Source organism: Apus apus, chromosome 16 (genome assembly GCF_020740795.1).
Source record: "Apus apus isolate bApuApu2 chromosome 16, bApuApu2.pri.cur, whole genome shotgun sequence".
Taxonomy (NCBI): domain Eukaryota; kingdom Metazoa; phylum Chordata; class Aves; order Apodiformes; family Apodidae; genus Apus; species Apus apus.
The window spans coordinates 8,907,897-8,931,743 of NC_067297.1; the positions used below are offsets into that span (position 1 = coordinate 8,907,897).

Here is a 23,847-nt window from a genome sequence, read left to right on the forward strand (position 1 = left end):
TTGGTTCCTGGAGCCTTATATCAGGGTGCAGATCAAGGGTGGTTGTTGATCATGAGGAGCAGCACAGGGCAGAAATTCCAGTGCATAAATCCTCCACCTGTGAGGGTATGAGAACTGAACTGGCCACCAGAAGACTCCAGGTGTGAGTAAAAATCCAGGTAGTCCAGCAGCAACCCTGGACCTTCGTTAAAACTGCTCCAGCCTGGTCACATCCCACTTGGCCAGAGCATTAACCAGACAAGCAGCACCATTCAAAACAATGGCATTTTCTTGTCCTTAGTTCAGAGTGAGGGCAGGACCACTGGTAGCCCAGTCACCCCAGCTCCATGACCACACAGTTGCTCCCTCCCATCCATTTTTACATCTGCCACAAGTCCAAACACAAAGCACTGCTGTTGTAGGGCAGGTTTGTCTTTACAAGGAGTTTTACAAGTTTGCAGTGTGGTCACCATGTGTTTGGTGCTGGGAACTCATGCCAGATGTCTCCCATCCTCAAAAAGCAGAGGAGCAACAGATCAGCCTCTACCACCTGCAAATCAAGAGGGCCAAGGCAGACTTGGTTTCACTGATAACACTGGTGCAATTTAAACTGCCTGTGGAAAAACAAACAACCTCTCTGTTGATAGGCCTGATTCCCTGGCTCGTTGCCCAAGAAGGGAAGCTCAAGAACACCAAGCAAAGGGTTCAGGAGAAAGCCCTCGAGACAAACACTCACCACAGACATCAGTGACCAGTAACATGCATTTGTACAGGGGACAAGGACCAAGCCAAGGAGCACCAGTGAAGGCACCATCTCCCCAGCTGGCTGCTGCTTCGCTCTCCCTCCTGGTGCTGGATTTCACCAGCAATCACAAAGAGTTGCTAAGCTAGAAAGGAGAATGAGACCTTAGTGACATAACTTGCAATCAATATAAAAGGCAAAGCCAGAGTTATCTTCTAATATTTTTCCCACTGCTCACCTGCCCTAATTCAGCATGGTTTGCTAACTACTGCATTTAGGTTTTTGTTCTGACATTAAAAAACCACTCCTGGCTTTAAGAGGAAAGAAGTGAAGGTGAAGGTGCAAGAGAACATTGTCTTTGCTGCTCTGCCCATAAATATGGGCTCAACCAGACACAAGAGCTGCACAGACTGGTCTTCTACTGTAGCTCTGCTTCTTCTGCAGCACTGGGAACAGCAACCCAAAATACCAGCCTTCAGAAGTGTGCTGGTATGATGGATATTCTCTGATAGGCATTTTAATTATTCCTTAGTGTTTGACAGAGCTCTTCACATCCATCTACGCCAGCAGGCTTCAGAAGCCAGGTTCACCTGAGGTGAGAGCCCTGACCACAGGCAGAGAACAATACTGCACTTTCCCTCTGCTATCTGCAACACGATTACACTCCCAGGAACTCCTCTGGGCACACCTGCACAGTCCAGACCAGTCCAAACAAAGCTGGAGATAGTGTGTACATAAACAGGTGCCTTGCAAGGCCAGGCAGGCGCTCACACGGCTCTGCCTTTTGGTGGAGTCTGTTGGCAAGTTTTTGTTTGCTCTTCCTTAGTGACACAGACAAGCAGGTAGGAAGCAGAGCAGAATTAACACTTTGTGTTCTTAAGGCTCAGGATAACATTAGAGCAATTCCTAATGCTTTGGGAACACAGCAGAGAAAGGCACTTCTGAAGAGCTGGTAAAGCAGCTCCTTCAGATATTTGGCAAGGCTGTTTCTCTTGGCAGCCTCCTATCGGGACCCAAGGATCTTGCTAAGGATCAGTGTCACCTGGCAAGCGCTCACCAAGTCAGTCTGTAGCAGTCCTCAGATACTCATGGAAGGAGAGACATTATCCTTGGACTGCTTTGCCCAGGATCTGTAGGGGTATCAGCTAACACAGCTACAGTCACCTCAGCCTGGCCACACCAAAGGAACTGATGGAACAGGGCAAAGCACAAAGCCCTGCACTCACTGTAACGTGGAAAGCAGAGAAGCTTGTGCTGGCTCCCAGCAGGATGGACAACAGGAAATAATGGTTTTGGGCAGTGTAGGGGAGAACATTTCATTTTGCTGATGAGAAACAACCAATGCCAGTGGAAGACCAGCAGAACAGAAGCAGTGGGGCCACCCCCCTTTGCAGCAACAAACAGGATGACACAAGTTTGAGTGCAGATAGATCCCAACGGGGCAGTTGATGGATGAGCCATTCTTCAGAGCTGCCATGACAGCGTGCAGAGCCAAGTTCTTCCATTACATCACTGCTACCTTGCTTGACCCAGGGGTTAAGAATAACAACCAGGCTTCACTGCCTTATGCTGCCAGTGTGAAACTAATTAGAAGCAGGCATCCAAGGGCAGCCATGAGCTTGCTCCCCTGGCAGGCTTGCAGGGAGAAGAGCTTAGAGAGGTAGGGCCCATCAGAACCCTCGAAGGAGAGGGAGGCTAGCAGGGACATGGCTTCATTCCTGTGAAGGCAAGAAGTGCCAAGAGTTTGGCTTGTGCTTTGCAGAACAGGATTAGCATGGGCCTTGCAAAGCTCTACTCGCCTGAGCATGGCTTTTGCTTAGGGGGTTTCTGATCTCATTTGTTTATCTTGGTTGCACATAATCATGAAAACCTTCTAGAGCCAACAGAGATTAAGAAAATGCATTCCTGACGAGCTGCTGTCTCCCAATTCACCCTTAGCTTTCAGGGTAAGACTCAGCAACCTACACGAAACATTGTGTTTCTTATGAGAAATCCGTGTCCTTTCTCTGGACAAAACCTACTGCAAGCTGCACTCACATGGCAAGGACAGCTCAGAGTGCTCCTCTCACATCCCCTATCACAGAAGGGAGGGTATGACAGAGATTGGACATGGGATTGCTGTGCAATCTCTTGCTAAGTATGAGGAAAGCTCTCTCCTCCCTGGGAAGTCAAATATCTGCCCCCCTCTGATGCACAGGGCTGAGAAAAGCAGGAATAAGATTCATGACCCTGGGCTGAGGTCATACCATCCTCTGATAGGTGGCAGTCATCCATTGTACAGAGGAACGAGGTGCTCACTAACCACATATACCTGCAGAGTTCTAGGATCTTTTTTCCTAAGAGACAATCAGCTCGAGCCTGACCTGTGTGTATTTGCAATGGGGAGAGAACTTTGTGACAACAGATGAGGAAAAAGGGAGGATGAAACACAGTAGTGGAAAAAGGGAGGGTAAAAGCAGGTGATTGCTGCAAAACGCTGAGTCCTTTGCTTCTGCGTGCTCAGAAAATTAGAACAGTCAAGAGCCTGGATTTGAACATTAATGAAGACACTTCAAATAAGTTCAACCACAGGGATGCAATGGGGCAAGGAGTTGCCACCACTTGCGTAGAAACCCCTACCCATGAACTTTGCTCAGAGGCTTCACCCAACCAGTCCTCATTGGCCACAGTTGCTCTATTACCTGGCAACTTCAGAAACAAGCAAACCCATCCCATGATGCTGCCTCCTCACTGACACACAGGAGCTGAAGCCTGCAGTGTGTAGCTGTCATCCAAGTAGACATCAAGTAGCACAACAAGTCCCCAGGGGCAGAGGGAGTTGCAGAGTGCAAGATGGCTGTGGCATTTTAAGAGAGCTGATGATGGACAACTGCTACATGAATACCACCAAACATCATAGTTTTCTGTTCGCTGGTCAAAACCAGATTCAGATCCAGAATAACCATCAAGTTCTCAGGTTGAGAGGAAAAAGGAGACATTGTCACTGAGTTGCCCTGTAACCTCTAAACTGCCTGACCTCCTCCACAGGAAGAACATTCTGGGGACCATCCTGGCTTGGCTGTTTCTTCAGTATAGCTGGAGTGGGAAGCAAAATAGGGTATTTCCATAATTTGAAATTTAGTGGAAAGGCCTTGCATACAAACAGGCTTCTGCAATCATCGTCCCAAAACCCTCTTCTTGTTCTGACAGAATAAAACAGACCAAATGTCTGATCCAGAGTGAGACCCTCTTGCTTCCAAGGTTTCCAGCTGTACAGCACATGGGCTCAGTTCTGCTTGTCAGATGTGGGGTGGGAAGGCTCCTCCCTGCAATGTGCATTTCCTTGCATGAAGCCCAAAGATGAGTTGCCACAACCCAAGCAGCACAACCCATAAGTCTCAACACAGATCCTTGCAAAGCTTGTGAAGTCTTGTCCTCACCACAACAAAGCAGCCCTGTTCTTAATGCAGCTCTTCTCCTGCCAAGATGTGCTTGCTGAAAGCTGCTCACAGCAGACTAATCATTGTCCCTGTGAAAGCCAGACATGGGTCTCATTTTATTTGACTGCTTTGGGCGTGCAGAAACCCAGATCCCTCTAGACCATGGAGAAATAAGCCCACCAGAATCTAATGCTGAGTTAGGGATTCGCTGCTGACAGCATCATAAATCCCAGAGGGTGGGGTTTGTTTTTTTAAACCAGAGACCAGAAATTTGTATGGAGGACAGGGAGGTGCTCTGGCAGCTCTTGCAACAATTTCATTAGTGCCACAAGATCAGTATTCACTTGTACTGCAGAATATCCAGAGTCAGCCCCTCTGCTTTCCCAGTTACAGCCCTAGCACATGCCTACAGAAATCCTCCACATGCCATCAAGCTTTAATACTCTCTCCTATTCTTAGCCCAAGCTGGTCTTCTTATAGGCTGTTACTCAGCTATGTACTGCCTATTTTTGGCTGTCCTATAGCCTCCCCCTGGCCTGTTCCTGCCCCTTGAGGCCAGCCAACTCCCCCTGTCCAAAAGTTTCGGAGAAAAGCAAGTAAGCAACCCACAGCACCAAGCTTACCGGGAACTGCTGGGACATGGAGAGCCAGGACAAACCCCTTCCACTGGACAAAATATCCCTTGGGCTTGCTTCTGCTCCTTACAGTAGCATCAGGCTCAGCCCCAGCTTGTACACCATGTTCACCAAGCAGAGGAGGCAGAAGACAGCAAGACATCAGGGCTGGAGGCAGATCTGGTGCTTGTCCCCTCCCAAACTGCCATCTAGAGAAGCAAAAAAAGAGCTCCAGCAAGGCAGGAAGGTTTATAAGCAGGTACCCACCTGCTGATATAGGGCATCATCCAGAGCAGCTCCACCTGAGCTGTGGGGCTGATCCCCAACACCTGCTTTGCTGTACAAGGGCTTTTTCTGATTAAACTGGGTTGTTGAGGGGAGAAATGTCATTCTTAACCAAGCAGAAAGTCCTGTTTTAGAAAAACCTTCCAAAGTAAGAGCTGAGAGTCTTCCCCTCAGCTCCAGGGAGGCTATGGAAGGCAGGAACTTTTTGTGGCACACACACCTGTGTTATGATTTGAATCAGCAAGTAAAGATGAGTCTCTTCTCAATAACTTCAACGTGTTTCTGAAGCTGTTACCTCAATGCCTTGTCTCAGATGACATGGGTTTTTTTCTCAATCCAAGTAGTACTTTGTCATTCAAAAACTGTTCCTGGCCACCTCACTCTTTGCTTTTTTGTCTTCTTCTCTTTATGGTAGCAAACCAGAAAAGCCCTCAAGGGCTGGTTTAGCCTGAGGATGGGAGTGAGAGCCAGGAAAAACCTTGATTGGAGCCCTGGAGCCAGCCCCAGCAAGTCTGGCTGCCTTACACCCTGCTGCTCAGCTTTAAATCCTTGGTGGGTTCAGGTGGCCGGTGCCTCCCCCTTTCAAGTCCTGTCCCTCCTATGACATAGGAGAAGGAAATATTTCAACTTCGAAATGCCCACACAAAATCCTCTGAGAATTTAAGTAGTCGAAAAATAACCAGACTAGCCAATATACAGCAGGAATATGATGCTCAAGTTATTTATTACGTGTTTTTTTTGAGCGTGGAGGTGGCTTTTCCAGCCAAGACCGAGGGTGTTGCAGTGGAGGGGAGCCAAGCCTGGGGCTCAGCGCAGGACCGGAGGGATCCAGGCACAGGGGCGGTGCAGAGCTCCAGCAAGGCTTGCGAGGGCAGAGACGGCATCTGTGTGTCACGCTCTTGTTTTCAAGCCGCCGGAGAGCTGGGCCAGGCGGGCAGGGCTCTGGGGCCGGCAGCGGCTGCCTCTGCCGTCCCCCTGCGGCCGCGCCCGGCCCGAGGCTTCCCACCTCCGCGGGGCCCGGGAGAGGGCTCTGCTCCCCGGGAAGGGGTCCAGCCCCCCTCAGAGGCAGTGCCCACGCTGCCTAGACCCAGCAGAACCCGCGGGGAGCCCGGCCGCAGGGGAAAACCCAAGCTGCCAGCTCCCAGGGGCTGTGCTGCGCACCTACCGCCTCTGCCCAAGAGCCGGAGCTGCCGGGGAGTCCCCGCACCCCGAGCCCGGGGGGGCTGCAGAGTCACCCCGTGCGAGCCGAGAGGCCCCCGCACCCTTCTCAGCCTCCCCCCCGCCGCCGGGTGCCTGAAGCCCCCACCCTGCTGGGCACGGGCTGCTGCTTTGGGTCGGTAAAGCACCGATCCCTTTCCCCGGTGTCTCCACACCGCTCCCCCCGGGCGGAGCGGCTGTGTCCCCGTGGGGAGGGAGGGGGGATGCAGCCCCTTGAGCACCACCGGCCACGAACGGTGGCTTTGTGCCGCTGGCATCTGCTCCCGGTGCCCCGGCAACCCCAACGGGAAACGCTTCGGCTCCCGCTTCCATCCTCCCCCCGGCAGGGGCCGAGGGAGCGGCTGAGCAGCCCACGCCGGGAGGGGACCGCGGCCTTTCCCCACCCTCCCCCAGGGGTGTCTGGCAGCAGCGGAGCCCCCCTTCCTGCTCCGTTTCTGGTCACCTAAATGCATAATTTGAAGTAGAGGAGAGCATCCTGGAAGCCCTTCCACAGGCTTTATTTATAAATCACAGTCCCCCCCATGTTGAATAGACATCATTTAACTTGAGGTCCCGTTAGTGTGGGTCCCAGCACCTCTGTGACCGCATCAGGATGGCTGCAGGGCCACCAGTCCTTGCCACCACACCAGGCTCCTTGGTTGGGCTGGAGAAGCCATGGGAGCAGTGTTAGTCATGTCCCTGCCTTCTCTTAACCTTCAGGTGCAGCTTCCAGGTATTTATTTCATAGAAGAACAAAAAAACAAAACAAAAAACAAACAAACAAACAAAAAAGGGAGCAGGTGTTTTCTCCAAGATGCTCCTACCTGGCTTCATATCCAAGGAGTCTGTAACATGCTGATATACGTGCAGTGTCACCCCAGCAAGGACTAAAAGCCTTTTCTTCGTGACTCAGAAGGGGGAAGGAAGTAAAATGATGCCAACGTAAGAAGGAAAATCCCATCTCCCATGATGGCAACACACAATGTCCTGCTCCTGCAGCCCCTGCTTGGCCTGGCAGGCAGAGGTGGGATGTGGAGCTGCTGTGAGCAGATCAAGACTGGAAAGTGGGAACACCACAGGCAGCTTTACTCAGCAGAAGGAGCTGCTATATGTGAGGGTTTTTGGATTGTTTGTTGTTTTGTTTTGTTTTCTTAAGGGATGTTTAATGGGAGGTTTCCATTGACACATGCCTCACAATTTTGCACTATTGCACATGGTCCTGAAAACAGCTGCACCCTGTGAATGATTGAGACTATTTAAAAATGCAAACAGCGGAGAGGGAAACTCAAGGTGACCCCTTTTACCTATCAGGAGGGAACTGTGCACTTCTTACCTCCTTCCTGCTGTGTCATGGAGGGCTTGTCATTATGCCTGGCCCCGTGGCTAAAGTCCTGGCAGGCTGTGGGGCTAGGGACCCAGCCTTGGGTCTCATGTTGTCACAGTGACACAGCCTGCAGCATCCTGCCTGCTGCCAGCTCTCCCCCAGGAGTTGGCCCTGGCAGAGGCAGCAAGAAGTATCTCTGTAGGAGCTTTACAGAAGCAGGGCAGAGAAGAACAGAGTGTGCCAGAGGCTGCTGCTCATTTCTCTCCTTTACCATCCCTTGACAACAACAGACTGGAGGACCCTGGCCTTCTTGACACCCCTATTTCAGTTTCCAACACACTCACCACTTTCAGGGACTCTCAGATGCCCAAATTATGCCACAGAAAATGGATTAGCAGGGAAAAAAACCAACAAGTCAGGAACATCCTAACACAGCACTTGACCTTGCTTCTGTCACTGCAAGCTCCTGGCAGAGGCATTAAGAAGAGTTCTGAGGCTGAACGTGCAGCATCTCTCTCCCCTGCCCATCCTCTGCAGAGCAGCCAGGCGTGAGAGTCACAAATCAATGTGATACATCTTGATCCCTCCCAAAACATAAAACAACCTGAAACAGGAACTCCAAGAGTGGGAGTTCATGTGAACGGATTAGGCTGGAGTGGTGGGTGTGATTGCTTCTCATCTGGCTGCACCAGCAAGGCAGCACCTCACTGCAGGTGGCAGGCTTGGTCTGGCAGAGGACTGGGAGATTGTGGTGTGGGCAGCCAGAGTTTATTAGAGCAACTGCTAAATTTGACTGACTCGGATACAAAGATAAGCTCCACTGCCTTCTGAACAGCAAAGGTGTTTCTGACCTGTAGAAACTGATACCAGGTTACTGAGACCTCAGTGACCACTGCAGGTTTGACAGCGAAATGATCACCTTGCAGATAATCTTAGTGGAGTCAAAGTTTCTTTCTACCTAGTACACACAACAGGATGTTACGTGTGTCACCATCTAACTACTGCCCCTCGCCTGCAGCCTTGCTGCCTTTCCTCTGGGATGTTGCCATCTGTCTCAGCAGCATCTCTTCTGTTCCCGTTCCATCCATCCCCTCCCTTGTTTGCCACCTTCACACATCCAAAGCAAACATCCCTACGGAACATTTCTAAATTCAGGCTGCTCTCATCTTTAACCGAATGGGGGAATAAGAAGGTGCAGAACTCAAAATCTGTATTAGACCTTTAAACTAAAATTAAGAAGAAAATAAAGTCAAAAAACACCGTTCACTTCTCATGGAGAATTCAAACCCCTCACTGGCATGTTCCTAGGAATGTTTTTCTGCTTGCAACAGTTACGGTCTTGGGATCATATCCATCTCCACTCCCTGGAGCACCATGGCGTGGTGTTGCTGGTGGGATGAGATGTCATAGGGCTGCACAGATCAGTGCTGCTGTCCACAGCCCCGGCAGCAGGAGGCTGGCTGGCAGTCTGAGCTCGGGGCAGGCCCGGAGGGGTGGGGCAGCCGAGGTGCAGGAGCAGACCTCGTAGCCGTTTTCTGAGCGGCTCTCGTCGTGCTGCCCCGGTTTGGAACGTGCCCCAGTCCTGCTGCTCCCGGCTGCCTCGGGGGAGTCGGACTGCATGTCACTGCACACCAGCCAGTCCCTGGCGATGGACTGGGGGTAGCCAGGCTGGGCCTCCAGCTCATTGTCCAGCACTTTCCAGTACTCCTTGCCCCTGAAGAAGTAACTTGCACCTGTGAAGAGATCAAAAGCCACAGGCAAGATGAGTGGTGATGGTCCCAGTGAAAAGGGCAGAGGAGCACTCCCACCCCGGCTGAGCCCCAGGGAGAGGAGGCACATGCAGCAGATACCACTGCTGGGTGCCAACACCCTCTCAGTACAAGAGCACAGTGTCTGCTGGTGGGATGCTCTAAAAGATGCTACACCCAACTGGGATCCCACAGCAGGCAGGAGCCACCAGACAGGTGGGAGGTGCACTGTGAGATGTCACCTCTTCTATGGTGTGTCTAAGAGCAGCTGCATCCCATTGTACTGATGGTGTGCAGGGTAAAAGCTCTAGTAAATCCATGGCTGAGAACACCACACACATCTCTCAGTGGCCATCAGTGGACAGTTTTATAACAGGGCATGGTGAGGCTGAAGAAGACCTTACCTCCCATTAATGACCTGGCTGTCGCTGTTACTCCTGGGCTCAAATAAATAACCTGAGTCTGGCAGGGCCCTGAAAGCCCACTCTTGGATGCATTTTTTCCACTCTGAACTGGGAGTTTATGAATCCTTTAAGCAGGTCCCACACTCATGTAGGACTCCTACCTGCTTCAGAAATTCAGTTTGAAAAGCTGCTGGAAACATCCCTCCCCTCAGCCTGATTTATTGGCTGCTATTACACCCCTAGGTCAGCAGTAAATAAAAACTAGAAGTGCCACTTTGCTGTGAGCAAATAGCTGGTTTTAAACATCTCCCATAACAATTTTTTTTGTGGTCTTTTCAGGAAGTAGAAACCACTGAGAAATCTTATCCCCAGAAAATAAGCTGTAACTCTGGGAAAACACAGCTTTTAAAAATCCTGTCCACAGCCTAATACATCTGGATAAAAATCCAATGACAGCAAATTCAGTGAAGAGCAAACCAGCACATACTAGGATAAAAAACACTGCAAAACAACAGCAACTGTGCTCTTTCAATAAAGTCACATTATTAGGCCCTCAGGATATTTTTGTTGCCTGCTTGAAATTACAGTCTTTTAGTGAGGAGTGTGGGGGGCTTTGGCCCATCTCCCTCTTCAGCTTTCAGACATTTGCTTGTCATCCCAGCCAGGGCTGAGCACTTTCTGTCAGCAGGGACTGAACAAGGGGCTACAGCTCAAGTACAAATGAAGCACTGAGTCTTTTTCTGGTGCTTTTCGAAGCAGCATAGACTCACCATCTGACCACCTCATGGCATCATCTAAAGGGCTTGGTATTCCCTTCCACAGGATGGTCTCTGAAGGGTAGCCGGGTTCCATCCTCCGCTCATGGTCATCGTAGCACCAGTAGAGATTGTCCTTAAAGAAATAAGTCTTGTCATTGTGGGCCCAGGAGAAAGCAGCGTCGACTCCTCCTGGCGGCAGACCGAAGTCCGAGATGGGCCGTGGGTATCCTTCCTCTACATTATTATCTTTGAAGACCCAGTATCTCTCTCCTGTGGAAACGAAAGAAGCACAGAGCAAAATCATGTTTGTTTCACAACCAGCTTTCTCCAGCAGATGAGCTGATGTTTCGTTATCTGTTGCCGTGACAATCCTCAGGACTGAGCTCTTGGCATTGAAGGATGGGGAGAGGAAGGCAGCAGCCTGATGGGGAACCTGCATCTCTGAGTGGCTGTATTTTTAGTGTCAGGCTCTCCATGGAGCATCCCTGCATCGCTCCGAAGGGCTGCAGGCATGACAGCCCCAGGACACCAACACACCAGCAGAGTTAGGGCAGTCATTGCCTTATGAGTTTGGTGTTGGCATTTGGGTTTCTGCCCCTTTGATTTCTACCTGATACCCAGCTGCAAGAAGCAGGAAGTTACATGCAGCTTTTGTGGGCAAGTTGAGCTCTACCTGCCTGCTACTCAGCTCCTGAGAAGCAAAGTGTAGTCCCACTTTGGAAGAGAAATCGGCACACTATTTGGAGCCAGGGAAGCTGAAGGACCTGTGAGTCTTAAGAAACCTGAGGATGCACAGGGGCTGGATAAATCCCATCTGAGCAGCTCACTCTTCTTCAGGTGTCCTACACAGCCACACTCCCAGCCCTATCCTGGGCAGATAAGAACTGTTAATATGGGTTTTTTTCTGATAAAAATGAAGCACAACATGAAAGGCCCATGGTCTGTGGCAGAACAATGACCCAGATCTCTAAATTCCTACGTAATCCTCTAACCACTGGGATGGTGTTTCTGTTTGTACAATGTCTCTTTGGGAGCCTGCAGTGCCCTTTTGGGTATCACACAGCCTATTTTAAAAATCAGACCTTTTCATCCTTAATTTTCTAGAAAATCTGACCAGGCACTTAAATACATGCCAATGTATCAGCAGCAGAACCTTAGCAGCCGGGGTAATTTGTGTGCTTTGGTTCCTGCCCAGGGATCAGAGGAACTGCACTGGAGAGAGAATGAGTCAGTATTTTATAGCTGGAAGGGAAACCTTGATTTTAATCTTCGGAGCTAGGCAGGACTAACACACACCTCATGTGAGGCTACAGAGCACTGTGGTTTGCAGAGACAAGACCCCAGCTGTGGCACAGCTGGAATTTTGCCCTTACAAGCCCAATTTGTCTAGCAGAGAGAGAGGGGAAGGGAGGGAGGGAGTGTGACTGCAGTCTGCAGACCTGATGGGGAGGATCTGGTGCTGGTTCTAAGAGCTGCAGTGCTCCAGCCAGCCCCGTTGCAGAAAGGCAGAGTGGGGTGAGCTGCTGGAGGCAGCCTGTGGCTTGCTGTTCCTTCGGGAGACTCAGGGCTTGGCAGGACCCTACGTGCTGAGCCTGGAAGGGCTTTGGCTGCACTCAGAAACACTTCTGTGAGCAGGGGGTTTGCACAGGACGTAACCCATTCCTCCAGCCTCACGGGAGGAATCAAAACCTAATTATTGCCTTCAGAAGTACTTGGTTCAGCTCTTCCGAAACCAGTAATTGCACCACACTCAGAGCAGATTGGTCAGGAAACAAAAAACAATTTTGAGCTGGGGAGCACAGAGGGCTGGGGTGTATTTATCTCTTCATCAAGCACACAACCTTTCCAAAACAAGAGCCAGTGCCTGTCAGGAGCACATAGGTAACATCTAACCAGCATGCATGGATAGTTTGTGGGGGACTTGGACATTGGTGTAGGAACCTTCAAATCTCTTTCTTCGAGCTGTTCTGTTTTGTTTTGTTTTTTCAAAGAAAGTATTCTAACACTTATTTTGGTTGCTTTTGGCCTGACCTCCCTATGAGCTGGTTTCTTCTGGCCTTGTGTGTGGGACAACAGATATTGGACCTGCCTTGGGAGATGCTTAATGGCTGACAGTGGTATCTTCTGCCTGCAGAAGAGGTCAAAATGCTGCCAAGGTAGCTAAGGCACCAGGCTCTACACTGGGCAGACACACATGCTGCCTCCAGCAGCGGGTTCCCTCTCACCTTTGAAGAAGACGATCTTGTGGTCGCTGGTTCTCTCATAGACTGCGTCCAGGCTGTCCAGGTTGAGAGGCAAACCCCGCCAGAAACGGTGGATCTGAGCCGGCTGGAGGGAGACCAAGTGCTTATTGCGAGTCAGTCTCCAGAAGTACTTGCCTGAGGAACAGACTGGACATTACTGAACCACACTGCAACCCACCTTTGCTGGGGGAGATGAGCACCAGGCACAGGGCAGCAGCAGAAAGCAAAGCGTGTGAGATGGGAGCTATGGATTAGAGGCATCCTGCTTCCCAGGAGCAGCTGCTAGTGCTTTCTATTTTTGGCAGCCATTAGAAGAAATCCCCTTTTTGGGATCAAAATAATCCTCCAGACATTGCACTGAAGTTGTTCTACTCCTGGCCGTGATGTGAAGCTGCACAGCTGAGTTGGAGCAGGGCTGCCCAGCTGCTTGCATAGTTAGAAATGTGTATGATGTTCTAATGAAGCACAGAAATATCAGAGGGTTGGGTTTTTTTTTAGTGAATTAAAGAAGAAAATAGAGGAGGAGGAAACTATATTAATAAAACTGGAAGGGGTGGGGGAGGAGGCACAATTAAGGAGTTTGGTGCCATTTCAAGGTATAGTGTGAGCAAAGGACCTTGATCCTGTGGTTGCTCCCAGGGGCTGAGGGTGTGTAAGCAAACACTTCCAGCACCTGCATCAATGCTGCCCCAGCTAGAAAAGAGTGTGACTTGGGGTATTGCTGGAATATTTTGGGTAATGGAAACAGCTTTGTCCTCTGTGGGAAGGACACCAAATGTTCTCCTGCTGAAGGAGCCTTAGTGATCTCAGGGGCAGCTCAAAACCTGACTCTCTGCACTGTCTCTGGGAATCTCAGCCTGAGTTTTTGCAGCACACTCTGTGCTGTGTTTTCCCCAGAGAGCTCCACGCAGCGAGATGTGAGCAGAGCAAGATGTCTAAGAGCCAGCTCTCAACTTTGTCTTGTATTTATTATTGCCTGTTAGAAATTATTGCATGTTATTTACATCTGTTCTTGCATGGATTCCCAAGGGGGAAATAAGCATCAGAAACCAAAGATGCATCTTCAGATTTGTATTCATGACACTCAGCCCTTTCTCCAGAGCAGGCAGATTGTGACACCATCTTTTAAAATGTTATGGAAATTGGATCTTCGCCTAATAATGCAGGAGGCAAAACTCTAACACTTAAACATCTGCAGAGAGGGGTTTTTATTCTAATTATAAGGATTTATATCATATTCTTGTTGTTCTGCTCCAGTTTGCGTATTTGCTGTGTCTGACTGAAAACCACAAATGAATAATACATTCAAATATGGGAGGAATTGCCATAATTACAGATTCTTTTTAAGAACATTAAAAAAAAATAGGATTCAAATTTGGTGGCCATTGTACATCAATGGAAACACATGTAATTAAATAAAGATGATCTCTCTATCTTTAATTAGTGAGGCACTAGACAAAGCCAGATTTTTACTTTTTTAACAAGTGATAAAGCTTAACATAATTCCTTCTTTAGTAGAGAAGTGTCTGAACTTTGGAGTGCCCTGAGCTCATTTGAGACCAGGAGGGAAGCTCCAGTGCTTTTGATGTTTCAACCCTTTGCCAGCAATGGGCTCAGTGGGTGTGCAACTTCAGCAAGCAAACTTTCAATCCACCCTCGAAGTCAGGCATAGCCTGAGCTGTTGGTTAGTTTGGTTGCTTTTTTGATAAGTTACCAGGAAAAAGCAAAGAATTACAGCAATTAAGTAACAAGGAATTATTAATGCAACAGCCCCAGTCTGCCCCTGCTCATGTTCTGTCATGGCCAAGCCTGCTGGCCAAAGTGCTGCGGTTGCTTGGATGATCATCAGCCAAAGCCAGACCCATGGGGGAATTGCAGAAATATAATCAAATTTTTAAAAGTTATAAATCTCAACTCCTTGTTTGTTTAAAAAGCTTGATTTAAAGCCACCTGCCAAGCTGGCAAACTGAGCAGGATGCAAGCCAAGTGCAAAGCCCTGTTAGTCCAAACGTCTCATTTTATATGGATGATGAGTTGAGGCAGTTGCTTTCTTTAATGCCAGGTGATTAGGACCCCAGCTGTGTACCAGGCTCTCCGTGCTTGGGCTGCCTCTGGCAAGATTGCTGCACACACTGAGCAGACACACACAGGCCAGAGTTGTTTTAAAACTTCAGGGGTCTGTAGCAAGGCACGTAAATCAGCACAAGCAGTTTTGGAAGCGTGGAGAACCCATGGCTGCCTTCGATACGACAAGCCTGGCAGTCCTGGGGCATTCCAGTCCTGGTGTCTTTGCAGAGGGAGAGGCTGCTCTCTGGCTAGGGATGCAGCCTGACCAGCTCAGAACAAAATATCCCTCTGTGGAGGGGTCGCATCCCTGGAGGTCACATCCCTGTTCCTTGGTGCCCGGAATGATTCGGTGACATCGATGGGGGCTCTGAGGGAAGTGCTGGACTCTGGAGGCAGCTGTGCAGCTGGCACCCACTGGCACTGGGCTTCTTCCACTGGCATTTTAGTCCACAATAAATATATCCAAAAATAGACACCGAGATGGATTTCTCTTCAGTTTGTTTTTTTTCCCCCTCTGAAAGACAGACAGCCATTTATCCTGGACACCGGATCTTGTGTCTTATTTTCCATTCTTCACTGTGGCTTTTTGGAGCTGAACAAATACTGCAGGGGAACAGGCTCTGTGTTGTGCTGCACTGAGGCACAGACAACATCAAGTTCTCTGGAGCTCTTTTGCCATTCTTGCTTGTGACCCAAAACTCACTCTGCAATACCCAGATGGGTGCCTGGATGCTGCTCCTGATCCCTGGAGGAAATGCTTCTGTTCCTCTGCTGGATGGCTGTGGGGTGGCTAAATGGTGGTCAGGGATGAGAAGATGAGCCTAATGGGCATTTTTTCATCTTGGGAAACAGAAAAGAAAGCCCATGGAGTCCAACCTAGAGGGGCTCTGTACAGCTGAGAAGGCACCAATGGGACATCAACAGCCAGCCAGCCAGCCTGGGGACACGCTGCCAGAAGGGCCTGCTGACACAGAACCAGGTGGCTCTGCAATCGTGTGCACGTCGTCTTCGAGCCATGCACAGCAAGCAGAATTAGGGAAGGTGAAGCATGGGAGGAAAGGAAAACTGGAGGCATCCAGGAAAAAAAGCAGTGGAGAGCTCTTGTTGCTCTGGCATCCTTGGTTCTACCCAGATTCTGAATTTTTCCACACACCGAACCCCTCCAACCTGCCCTCAGCTGTGGCCTCTGCCACACTGAGAGGGACTGGCCACCAGCCAAATGGGATCCTTCTGCACCAAAGTGACACATCAAAGACCACCAGCAGTGGGCACTTACCTTTGAAGAAGAAAGCCTCTCCTCTGATCTGGGCCACCGCGTCAAAGTGAGTGTTGCATCTGTTGGGCACGTCCCGCCTGAGCCTGCAGAGAGATGCCCAAGGTGAGCACAGCCCAGGTGGGCAGCCAGAGGCTGTGTCCTCATTGTCCCCTGTCCCATGGAACACATCTCCCCTGCCTCTAGAGCCCCCAGCAGAAGACCACAGGCTGCATCCATCTCTTGTTCCTCGCACTCAAACCCAGCCACACATGCGGATTTCCAAGGCAAGTTTGGGCAGCCCTCAGCCTGAAGACAGCTTTGTGGCAGACATGCCCCCTGGGCCACTGTAGACCATGGCTGGGAGTCAAGCAAGGACATGCTCTACAACTACCAGCTAGTGTAACTGGTGAGGACAGAGCTGGCTTCCTGCTCCCTGGTGGCACAGTGCAGCTTAGCTGTCTGCCCCTGAGCAGCAGGACGAGTGGTGAATAAAAGCCAAGCAGCATCTCACTCCAGCAGCTGAGGATGTTTCTGCTGCAAGGCTGAGCTCTGAAATGCCAGTGAGAGGTGACAGAGCTGCAAAGTGGAAAGCAGACAAGACCAAACACAGGGAAATGTGCCACATGTGAGACAATGCCATGTGATACATGGTGAAAGCAATCTGGAAGTCACAGCTGAGATATTGATCTGCTTTTAACGAGGTGGGTGGGAAAGGCACAGAGTATGAAGGACCAACAGTGCTACAAAGTCCGTGTGAGAAATTATGATTGATGGAGGACAAGGAGAGGATGCTGGGAACATGCACAGAAAAGCTGCTGTGGGTGACAGGGAAGCAAAAATCTAATTTGCTGACAGAAGAGTCGTGCTGGGCTGCCAGCACCTGGTCGCAGCCTTCCTTGGGCACAAAAGGACAGATGGGGAGGAGAACCTTGTCCACCCTCCCAGTCCCTTGGCTAAAATCTGGGTGACCATTAACTTGTGCTATTTTGTTCAGTGTCCCTTCCTCTTTTAATTGTCCTGCTGCCCTGGTAGTAAAACAGTTTGGGAAGTCAAAATTTTATTAATGAGCTAGAGCCAGAAGTTCCTGTAATGAGGGCACACTGGTTGCTCAGTGTTGTCCCTTGCCAGCTCAAACCTGTGTTGGAGTCAAACCCTTGGTCCACTTGTTCCAATATTCACTCCCACAGGTACATTAAGGAGTTGCTCACCTTGGAAAGATTTAGGTAAGTTATTCTTGCACAGTTCAGGATAATGCAGAGGAAGTTTGATTATAATTTCAGCAAGGGTGAGTTCACCTAAGGGTGATGGGGACAAATATCCATTAACATGAGTAAAATGTTGAGCCTTAGGGAAATGCAAAGCACTCCAAAAAGATGCAGAATTTGTGGACATGCCTTAAATGACAAAAAATTAGCTAAGGGATAAATAGCTACTCTCACTTGTCCCTGCTCTTAACCACTTCAGGTGTGGGTTGGCTGGCCAGTCTCCACACATACTGCTCAAAAAAAGCAGATGATGATCAGGAGGGGTGAGGAAGAAGGGGCAGTCTGTGTGTGTGTTTTCCAGAAAACAAGAAGTCCAGAAGGAAATACGGGAGCCAGAGAGAGCAGGCAAGCAAGATACTGATGCTTAAGTGGAGCTTCACTCCTGTGTGTCCTTTGCAGGAACACAAGCGACAGCTGAGAAGAAATGAACTTGACTTACGGGACAGTGGAGCGGTTCTCTGGCAGCTCTGGCAGGACAGGATGATCTTCAGTTTTGATTACTTCAGGCTTGGCTGTGGGGGACACAGATTCCCTGACTCCTGGGTGTAAAAACAAAGAAGCAGTAGAGGGGTACACCATTCTCCCCACCAGCTCCACTCACCCCAGAAAGCAGCTATTCCTGCATGTCCCGTGGCAGAAACAGGCTGTGGCCAAGTGAGGGACACAAACTTACCATAGAGTTGCCAGATCCGGACTTTGTCCTCGTAAGGCAGGTCATACTTCAGAGGATCCCCCACTGGACCTTGATAGTAAGGTCTCATGATGGACTCTATGGCAGAGATGTGGGTCAAGCCAATGGCATGGCCAAACTCATGGACGGCCACAGCAAATAGGTCCATCCCATGAGCATCTGGAAATAAAGACAAAATTGAAGAGTCATTGCATTCTGATTGTATTTTGGGGGCATGGATGGACCTGTAAGAGAAGGTAGAGCTGCATGTTGGATAAGATGGAAATAAATCTTTGGAATAGGCAAAGTTTGAGACATTGGTTGGGGTTGCACAGCAGCATAAACCAAGGAGAGGTCGAATCATGAAGAATCAGCTTGTCCACACCTTCATTCTTAACCCCCAACCTCCTCAGCACATCTGGAGAACACTCCTGCCCACCAGCACTCAGCAGGGATGGACAGAGATCAGCCACTGGGAAGGAAGAAGCTTGGGGAGAAAGAAGGTATTAGCTGGTTACAGAGAAGATGATTAGGTCTAAATGAAATCATTAAGCTGAGGCAGCAGGGAGGCTGGTGGAGGAGGTGGCGTGACAAGTAAATTAGCATCTGGGGACTGCAGAGGAGAGGCTTTGTCAAAATGTGCCTGACAGGAAGGTTGGAGACCTGATCCCTACAGATGGCTCATGCAGCTGAGGCACCCTCGCTTCTGAAAGTCCCTCTGCTTATGAAAAACATTTAGCCAGACAAAATGAAATAAAAGAAAAAACCTGCAACTTGTAACCATCCTGATGGACACAAGATGGCAAGAAAAATCTAATGTTCACAGAGGGCTTCTTCCCAGCAGACCAGAGAGCCTTTTCCAGGCAGGTCAGCTAATAAACATGATTTTAAAAATAGGAAACTAGGGCATGTGGCAATGAAGCCACCCAAAAGATGGCCAAGTCAGAGAACACAGTCCCTACCTGAGAGCTCCAACAACCACACACCCAACCTGTGACCTTCCAGGTCCCAGAAGAAATGGGGACTGAGGGTGAGTGAAGGGAATCTCTGCAATTGGATATGATGGAGAGAAACAAGATATCATGAGCTAGGAGACAGGGAGGAGATGCAGAATGAAGTCATCACAATTAAAGAGGAAGTGGTCAGAGACCTCCTACACCACTTGGACACACACAAGTCTATGGAACTGGATGGGTTACATCCAAGAGTGCTGAAAGAGCAGGCAGATGTGATCACCAGGCCACTTTCCATTATTTACCTGAAGTCCTGGCTACCTATGGAGGTCTCAACAGACTGGAGGGTAGCAAATGTAACACCCATCTATAAGAAAGGCAGAAAGGAGGATCCGGGAAACTATAGACCTGTCAGTCTGACCTTGGTACCAGGGAAGGTCATGGAGCAGGTCATCTTGAGTGTCATTAGAAGACATACAGAAGATAACCAGGGGATCAGGCCCAGTCAGCATTTTTTTTCACAGAAAGAGTGGTTAGACACTGGAATAGGCTGCCCAGGGAGGTGGTTGAGTCACCATCCCTGGGTGTGTTTAAGGGTGGTTTGGATGTGGTGCTGTTAGATATGGTTTAGGGGAGAACTTTGTAGAGTAAGGATGATGGTTGGACTTGGTGATCCCAAGGAGCTTTTCCGACCTGAATAGTTCTATGATTCTATGATCATCGAGGCTTCCAGGAATACAGAAGGTCCTCAACAGCTGGCTGCTTTCACTAGCAAGGCTGAATGAGGAAGCAGAAGAAAGTCTTGGGACCTGCATTTGGCTGCAGCTCTTCTACCCTGACGTACCTGAAGATCGGAAGGTCCAATACTCATCATCGTCGAAATGGGTGTCTCCTGCTGTGTGATGGTCTCCAGGGAAGAAAGCATGTGCCACTGTCCCACCAGGTCCATCAAAGGGATAGCCATCATTGTGATCAGCCTTGGAGAAGTCTATCTGGATGTCAGCATTGTTACCTGCCACTTCATGGAAATTCAGTGGGGTAATGTCACTCCAGACCTTCAGGGCATAGTACATCAGGGCTCGGACTGTGTCGTGGCCCAGGTGGGACTCCTTGGGGAAGGTGCGAACTCTGAAATAAAGAGGGTAAAAAAGACAATGGGGCAGTAGTGTGAAAGAGCACCAAGGACCATGAGGAAAAGCTCCACAAATGCCTGGTGTCTCACACAGCCTGAGTGAGGCCTCCAGAGCTCTTAGCACACCTCCAAATTGCCCCAAGACACTAAGTCTCTGAATCTATTCTTTTCCAGAGCTACAAGGGTTTCAGAGACTGAGTTTGGGTCTGCTGGAAATGCTGAGCCAGTCTTGCCCACTGGCATGTGAAACACCCCAAGGGAGTGAATCACAACCAGAACCTGAGTCCTGGTGCCTCCCAGTCCAGCTGTACCAGTCAGCCTCAGAGCCACATTTCATGCACTAACTGCCCCGTTAGTGCCCAGTACCTCTCCCTTTGCCCAGCCTTGGAAATGCCAATGCCAACAGTCCCTTTCCAGAGCCCACCCATTTCTTTTTCCAAGCTCCCCTTCAGGTCTACCAACAATTGTTTTCTCACTACTTATTTGTTTCAAGTGCAACTTAAATATGCAAAGATTTTTGACTCCTGAAGCCTTTGCACCACATGCAGCCCCCCATCAGTTTCACTGCAACAAACAGGAGGTCATTGCTCATCCTTATTACACACACACAGAGAAATCCAGTATGGATTTGCTGCCTCCATTTATTTCCCAGCATGTCTGCTTGAGGTATAAAATATTCTCTGAACCCAGTACAGTGCCAGCAATCCCAAGCTGCAATCCATAAAAAGGAGGGAGAAGAAAGGATGCATTTTATGTAATTCTCCAGCCTATTGCTTGCAGGAGCTGGGCTATCTGATGGAGCACTGTAGCTGAGAACTTCTTGGTTTGCTTCTTGATGATTTGAGGCTGAAAACACCACTGCACGTTTCACAGGGCTGTTGGGGTTTCTCTGTGTCAGTGCAGGAGGCCTTTGTCCCCAGTGTGGGGACAAGTCTTTGCTCTGGAAGAGAAGCCATGTGCCAGTGTTTGCCCTGCACCTGTGTGATTGAAACCTCCCTTTTGCTCTGAGCTGGAATGAAAAACCCCTCAATGTTTCCTGTATAACCAAACCTTGAAAAAGAATTCCTAACATGTTGATTTAATAGAGGAGGTGAAAAGACAAAGATGCAACAAGGTATCTTGGCTTCTAAAACACTATGTTTAGATAATCTTTCATTGACAATTTTGACAGAAGTGAACACACTTCAGGAAAATGTACTGTTGACTGAGTAATTATTGACAAAAACCTATTCTGCTGGATAATTTCTGGCCAGCTCTACCCTGGTAATAATAGATACTTTATTTTTTTTTGTGTGCCAGCACACCAAAGTGTTTATGAAATATTCATGGCTTGACAGATTTTTAAAGGCTGAAGCAACAATTATGATCATCTCACTTGCCCTCCTGCATAATACAGCTGGGAGAGCATCGCTCAGTGTTACACCACTCCCCAAGCACCAGCGTGAAGTAATGACCTGAATAAACCTCAGAGGTAATTAAAGGTGTTAGAAAGGGATGTCACATCGCTCAAGCTCTTCCTGTAAGTAGTGGTTTGGGTACTGGGAGATACCATAGATCTGCAAAATGGAGTAGGTACAACTTGCTGGCTGAGGTTGGATGCTCTTGCTTTCGCAAATATTTGCATATATCCCACACCCTCAGAGACATGCAGCCCAGGATGGGTCCTGAGCAAAATTAGTGAAAGATAAATCCAGGACAGAACAAAAATCTCACTGATAGTTTCTCTGAAGAGCTTGGGAACCCCATCCTAGAGATGGTGGGAATGAGATGGGTGAATCAGGCAAAGCACATCACAGCCAGATGAGCAAAAATCACTCATTTCTATGCCTTTGCTATCCCTAAACTCTGGGCAAAGACACACCTTATTGACTAAACTAAATGAGTTAGCATGTATGGTAGCATCAGAAAATCATTAAGACCAAACAAAACACATCTGCAAAGAGGACAGAATGGAGGCACAAACAGTACAAACACAGGATTAGAAAAGACATTTTTCAGGCAATTTTTCATTTATCAAAGAGACTGTGGCTGGATGCAAACCTCTGTAGTACCAAAAAAAAAAAAAAAAAAGGCCTATTTGTTTCCAGGTATTCTCTAACTAGATGTCTTCATCTTCCACAACACACCTCTGGACTTGGGTAAACCCTTTGCTGCTTTAATCTCTACTAACCAAGTTATTATACATATAAAACACACCAAGTTTGGTTCAGGAATTACGACACATCTCCGAGATCATGGTGCCTGGGGCACAGACTCAGATGTGGGGACATTATCTGCTCTTCCCTCCTCAACCCTGGCTCAACTACATGAGCTGTTTTCCTTTCCCTTCCCCCTCTTTCTGGCTGTAGAACAAGAATAATAAAACTGATCTGTATTGTAAAAGGAAGGTGGACAAAAAGCTCTGCCTAAACAGACAAACATCATTAATATTCATTCCAACCCCTGACTCCAGAAACATTAGATTAAGGCAGAAAGAGCAGCTATACTTATTTTGTTTCTTACAAAAGGTCCTGCACCACTGAGCTGACCCAGATTTTATTAACATGCTGCAGGTGTAAGTGAAAAATTCTCCATCCTTTATTCATTACCACCATTATTTTTCAAGAGAAACCTGTCAGGATTTTTCAATTCAGCATCTGACTTGATTGCTGGAGCTCTGCTAATTGTTTTCAATGAGATTAGGAGAAGACTATTATGCTGACAGGATGTGTTCTCTCCCACCGAAAAGGAGGCACATTTCTAACATCATACCCATACAGACAGGACTAAATAAGCTTCCTCCTGCCTTGGTTATTACTTGTAGTAAATGGTGTTTAGGTACCCAGTAGAGACCAGGGCTCCTTCTTCTTGCATGTTAATCCCTCCTTAGACTTCCTTTCCAGAGCTCCAATCTCAGGCAAAACCCTGATGTGAGGAATTGAAGAGAAAGGTCTCTCCTCCAGCTGGTTCCTACCAAGCCGCCAGGAAACTGAGAGGACTGGGCTGCTCAGTTCCCCTCTGGCCAGCCCAGCAGCCTTGCCCCAGGCAAGTCAGCCACATCCCTCTGCAAAGCCATGTGCTAGGACCCCCAAGGAGCATCTGTCCCTGGCAGCAGATGGGGCTGGATGCTGGAAACAGCAGCTGCCCAGAGGGATGTGGTGGGTAAGTGCCACAACTGGATGCTGAGGAGAACATCTCTGCTCTGCTTTCAGGGCTCACCACCACACAAACAAATGAAAGCTGACTTTCATCCAGCTGCTGCCAGTCCTTCACATGCCCCCTGGGTCCTCCCTTTTGCTTGTCCCATACCAAAAAGATTTTGGATCCAAGCTGATTAACATGGTAGAGGGCAGAGAGGTCTGATCTGTCTCTGTTCACTATAGAGGGGCACCCACACAAACTGTTCCTTTTTGGTTTTGTCCTCCCAAAGCCAAAAGTGAAAGTGTTAGTGATGGATGAGAAACCAATTGGTGGTTAATGAAACCACTCCTTCACCTCTGCAGCCCTGAAACCACAGAGAAATAAAATAAATGCTGATGATGACCAAACACAGCAGGTGAAGGATTGCCTGAGAAACCCAAATTGATTTTTCTGGCTAGGGGAAGAGAGGACAGTTGAAAAGGTGCTTCCCCAGCTGCCTGGAGCCACCTGTGGCATGAGCCATGGCACAGCAGCCCCAGATCTGGTGCTACCCTAACACAGCCACAACACCCCAGTGCCACAGAGGAAAGCAGGGGGCTGTCTGCACCCTCCACTGCACCTTTCCCAGCACTTTGCAAAAACCACTGTACATTTTGGGGTGATAATCCTCAA

General features: G+C 48.9%; 2 protein-coding genes across 5 annotated transcripts in view; both read right to left on the minus strand.

The window, feature by feature from the left end:
• ULK1 (unc-51 like autophagy activating kinase 1) overlaps positions 1 to 5,530 on the minus strand; it is a 96,833-nt gene extending 91,303 nt beyond the window's left edge. The window contains exons 1-2 of one of the 2 annotated variants that reach the window (XM_051633777.1): positions 5,335 to 5,530; positions 4,764 to 4,963 (exon numbers count right to left, since the gene is read on the minus strand). The gene's annotated coding sequence lies outside the window, so the exon portion shown is untranslated. Of the gene's footprint in view, positions 1 to 4,763; positions 4,964 to 5,259 lie in introns of both variants that reach the window. The other variant, XM_051633776.1, reaches the window with a different exon arrangement.
• A 1,209-nt stretch (positions 5,531 to 6,739) lies between these two features.
• Positions 6,740 to 23,847, minus strand: part of MMP17 (matrix metallopeptidase 17) — a 56,988-nt gene continuing 39,880 nt past the window's right edge. For 2 of the 3 annotated variants that reach the window (XM_051633785.1, XM_051633787.1), the window contains 7 exons: positions 19,768 to 20,051; positions 17,974 to 18,150; positions 17,740 to 17,839; positions 16,057 to 16,139; positions 12,696 to 12,848; positions 10,483 to 10,740; positions 6,740 to 9,293 (listed from right to left, as the gene is read on the minus strand). In XM_051633785.1, the coding sequence (XP_051489745.1) occupies positions 8,965 to 9,293; positions 10,483 to 10,740; positions 12,696 to 12,848; positions 16,057 to 16,139; positions 17,740 to 17,839; positions 17,974 to 18,150; positions 19,768 to 20,051 (1,384 nt within the window). In that variant the 3' untranslated portion in view covers positions 6,740 to 8,964. The remainder of the gene's footprint in view (positions 9,294 to 10,482; positions 10,741 to 12,695; positions 12,849 to 16,056; positions 16,140 to 17,739; positions 17,840 to 17,973; positions 18,151 to 19,767; positions 20,052 to 23,847) is intronic. The other variant, XM_051633786.1, reaches the window with a different exon arrangement.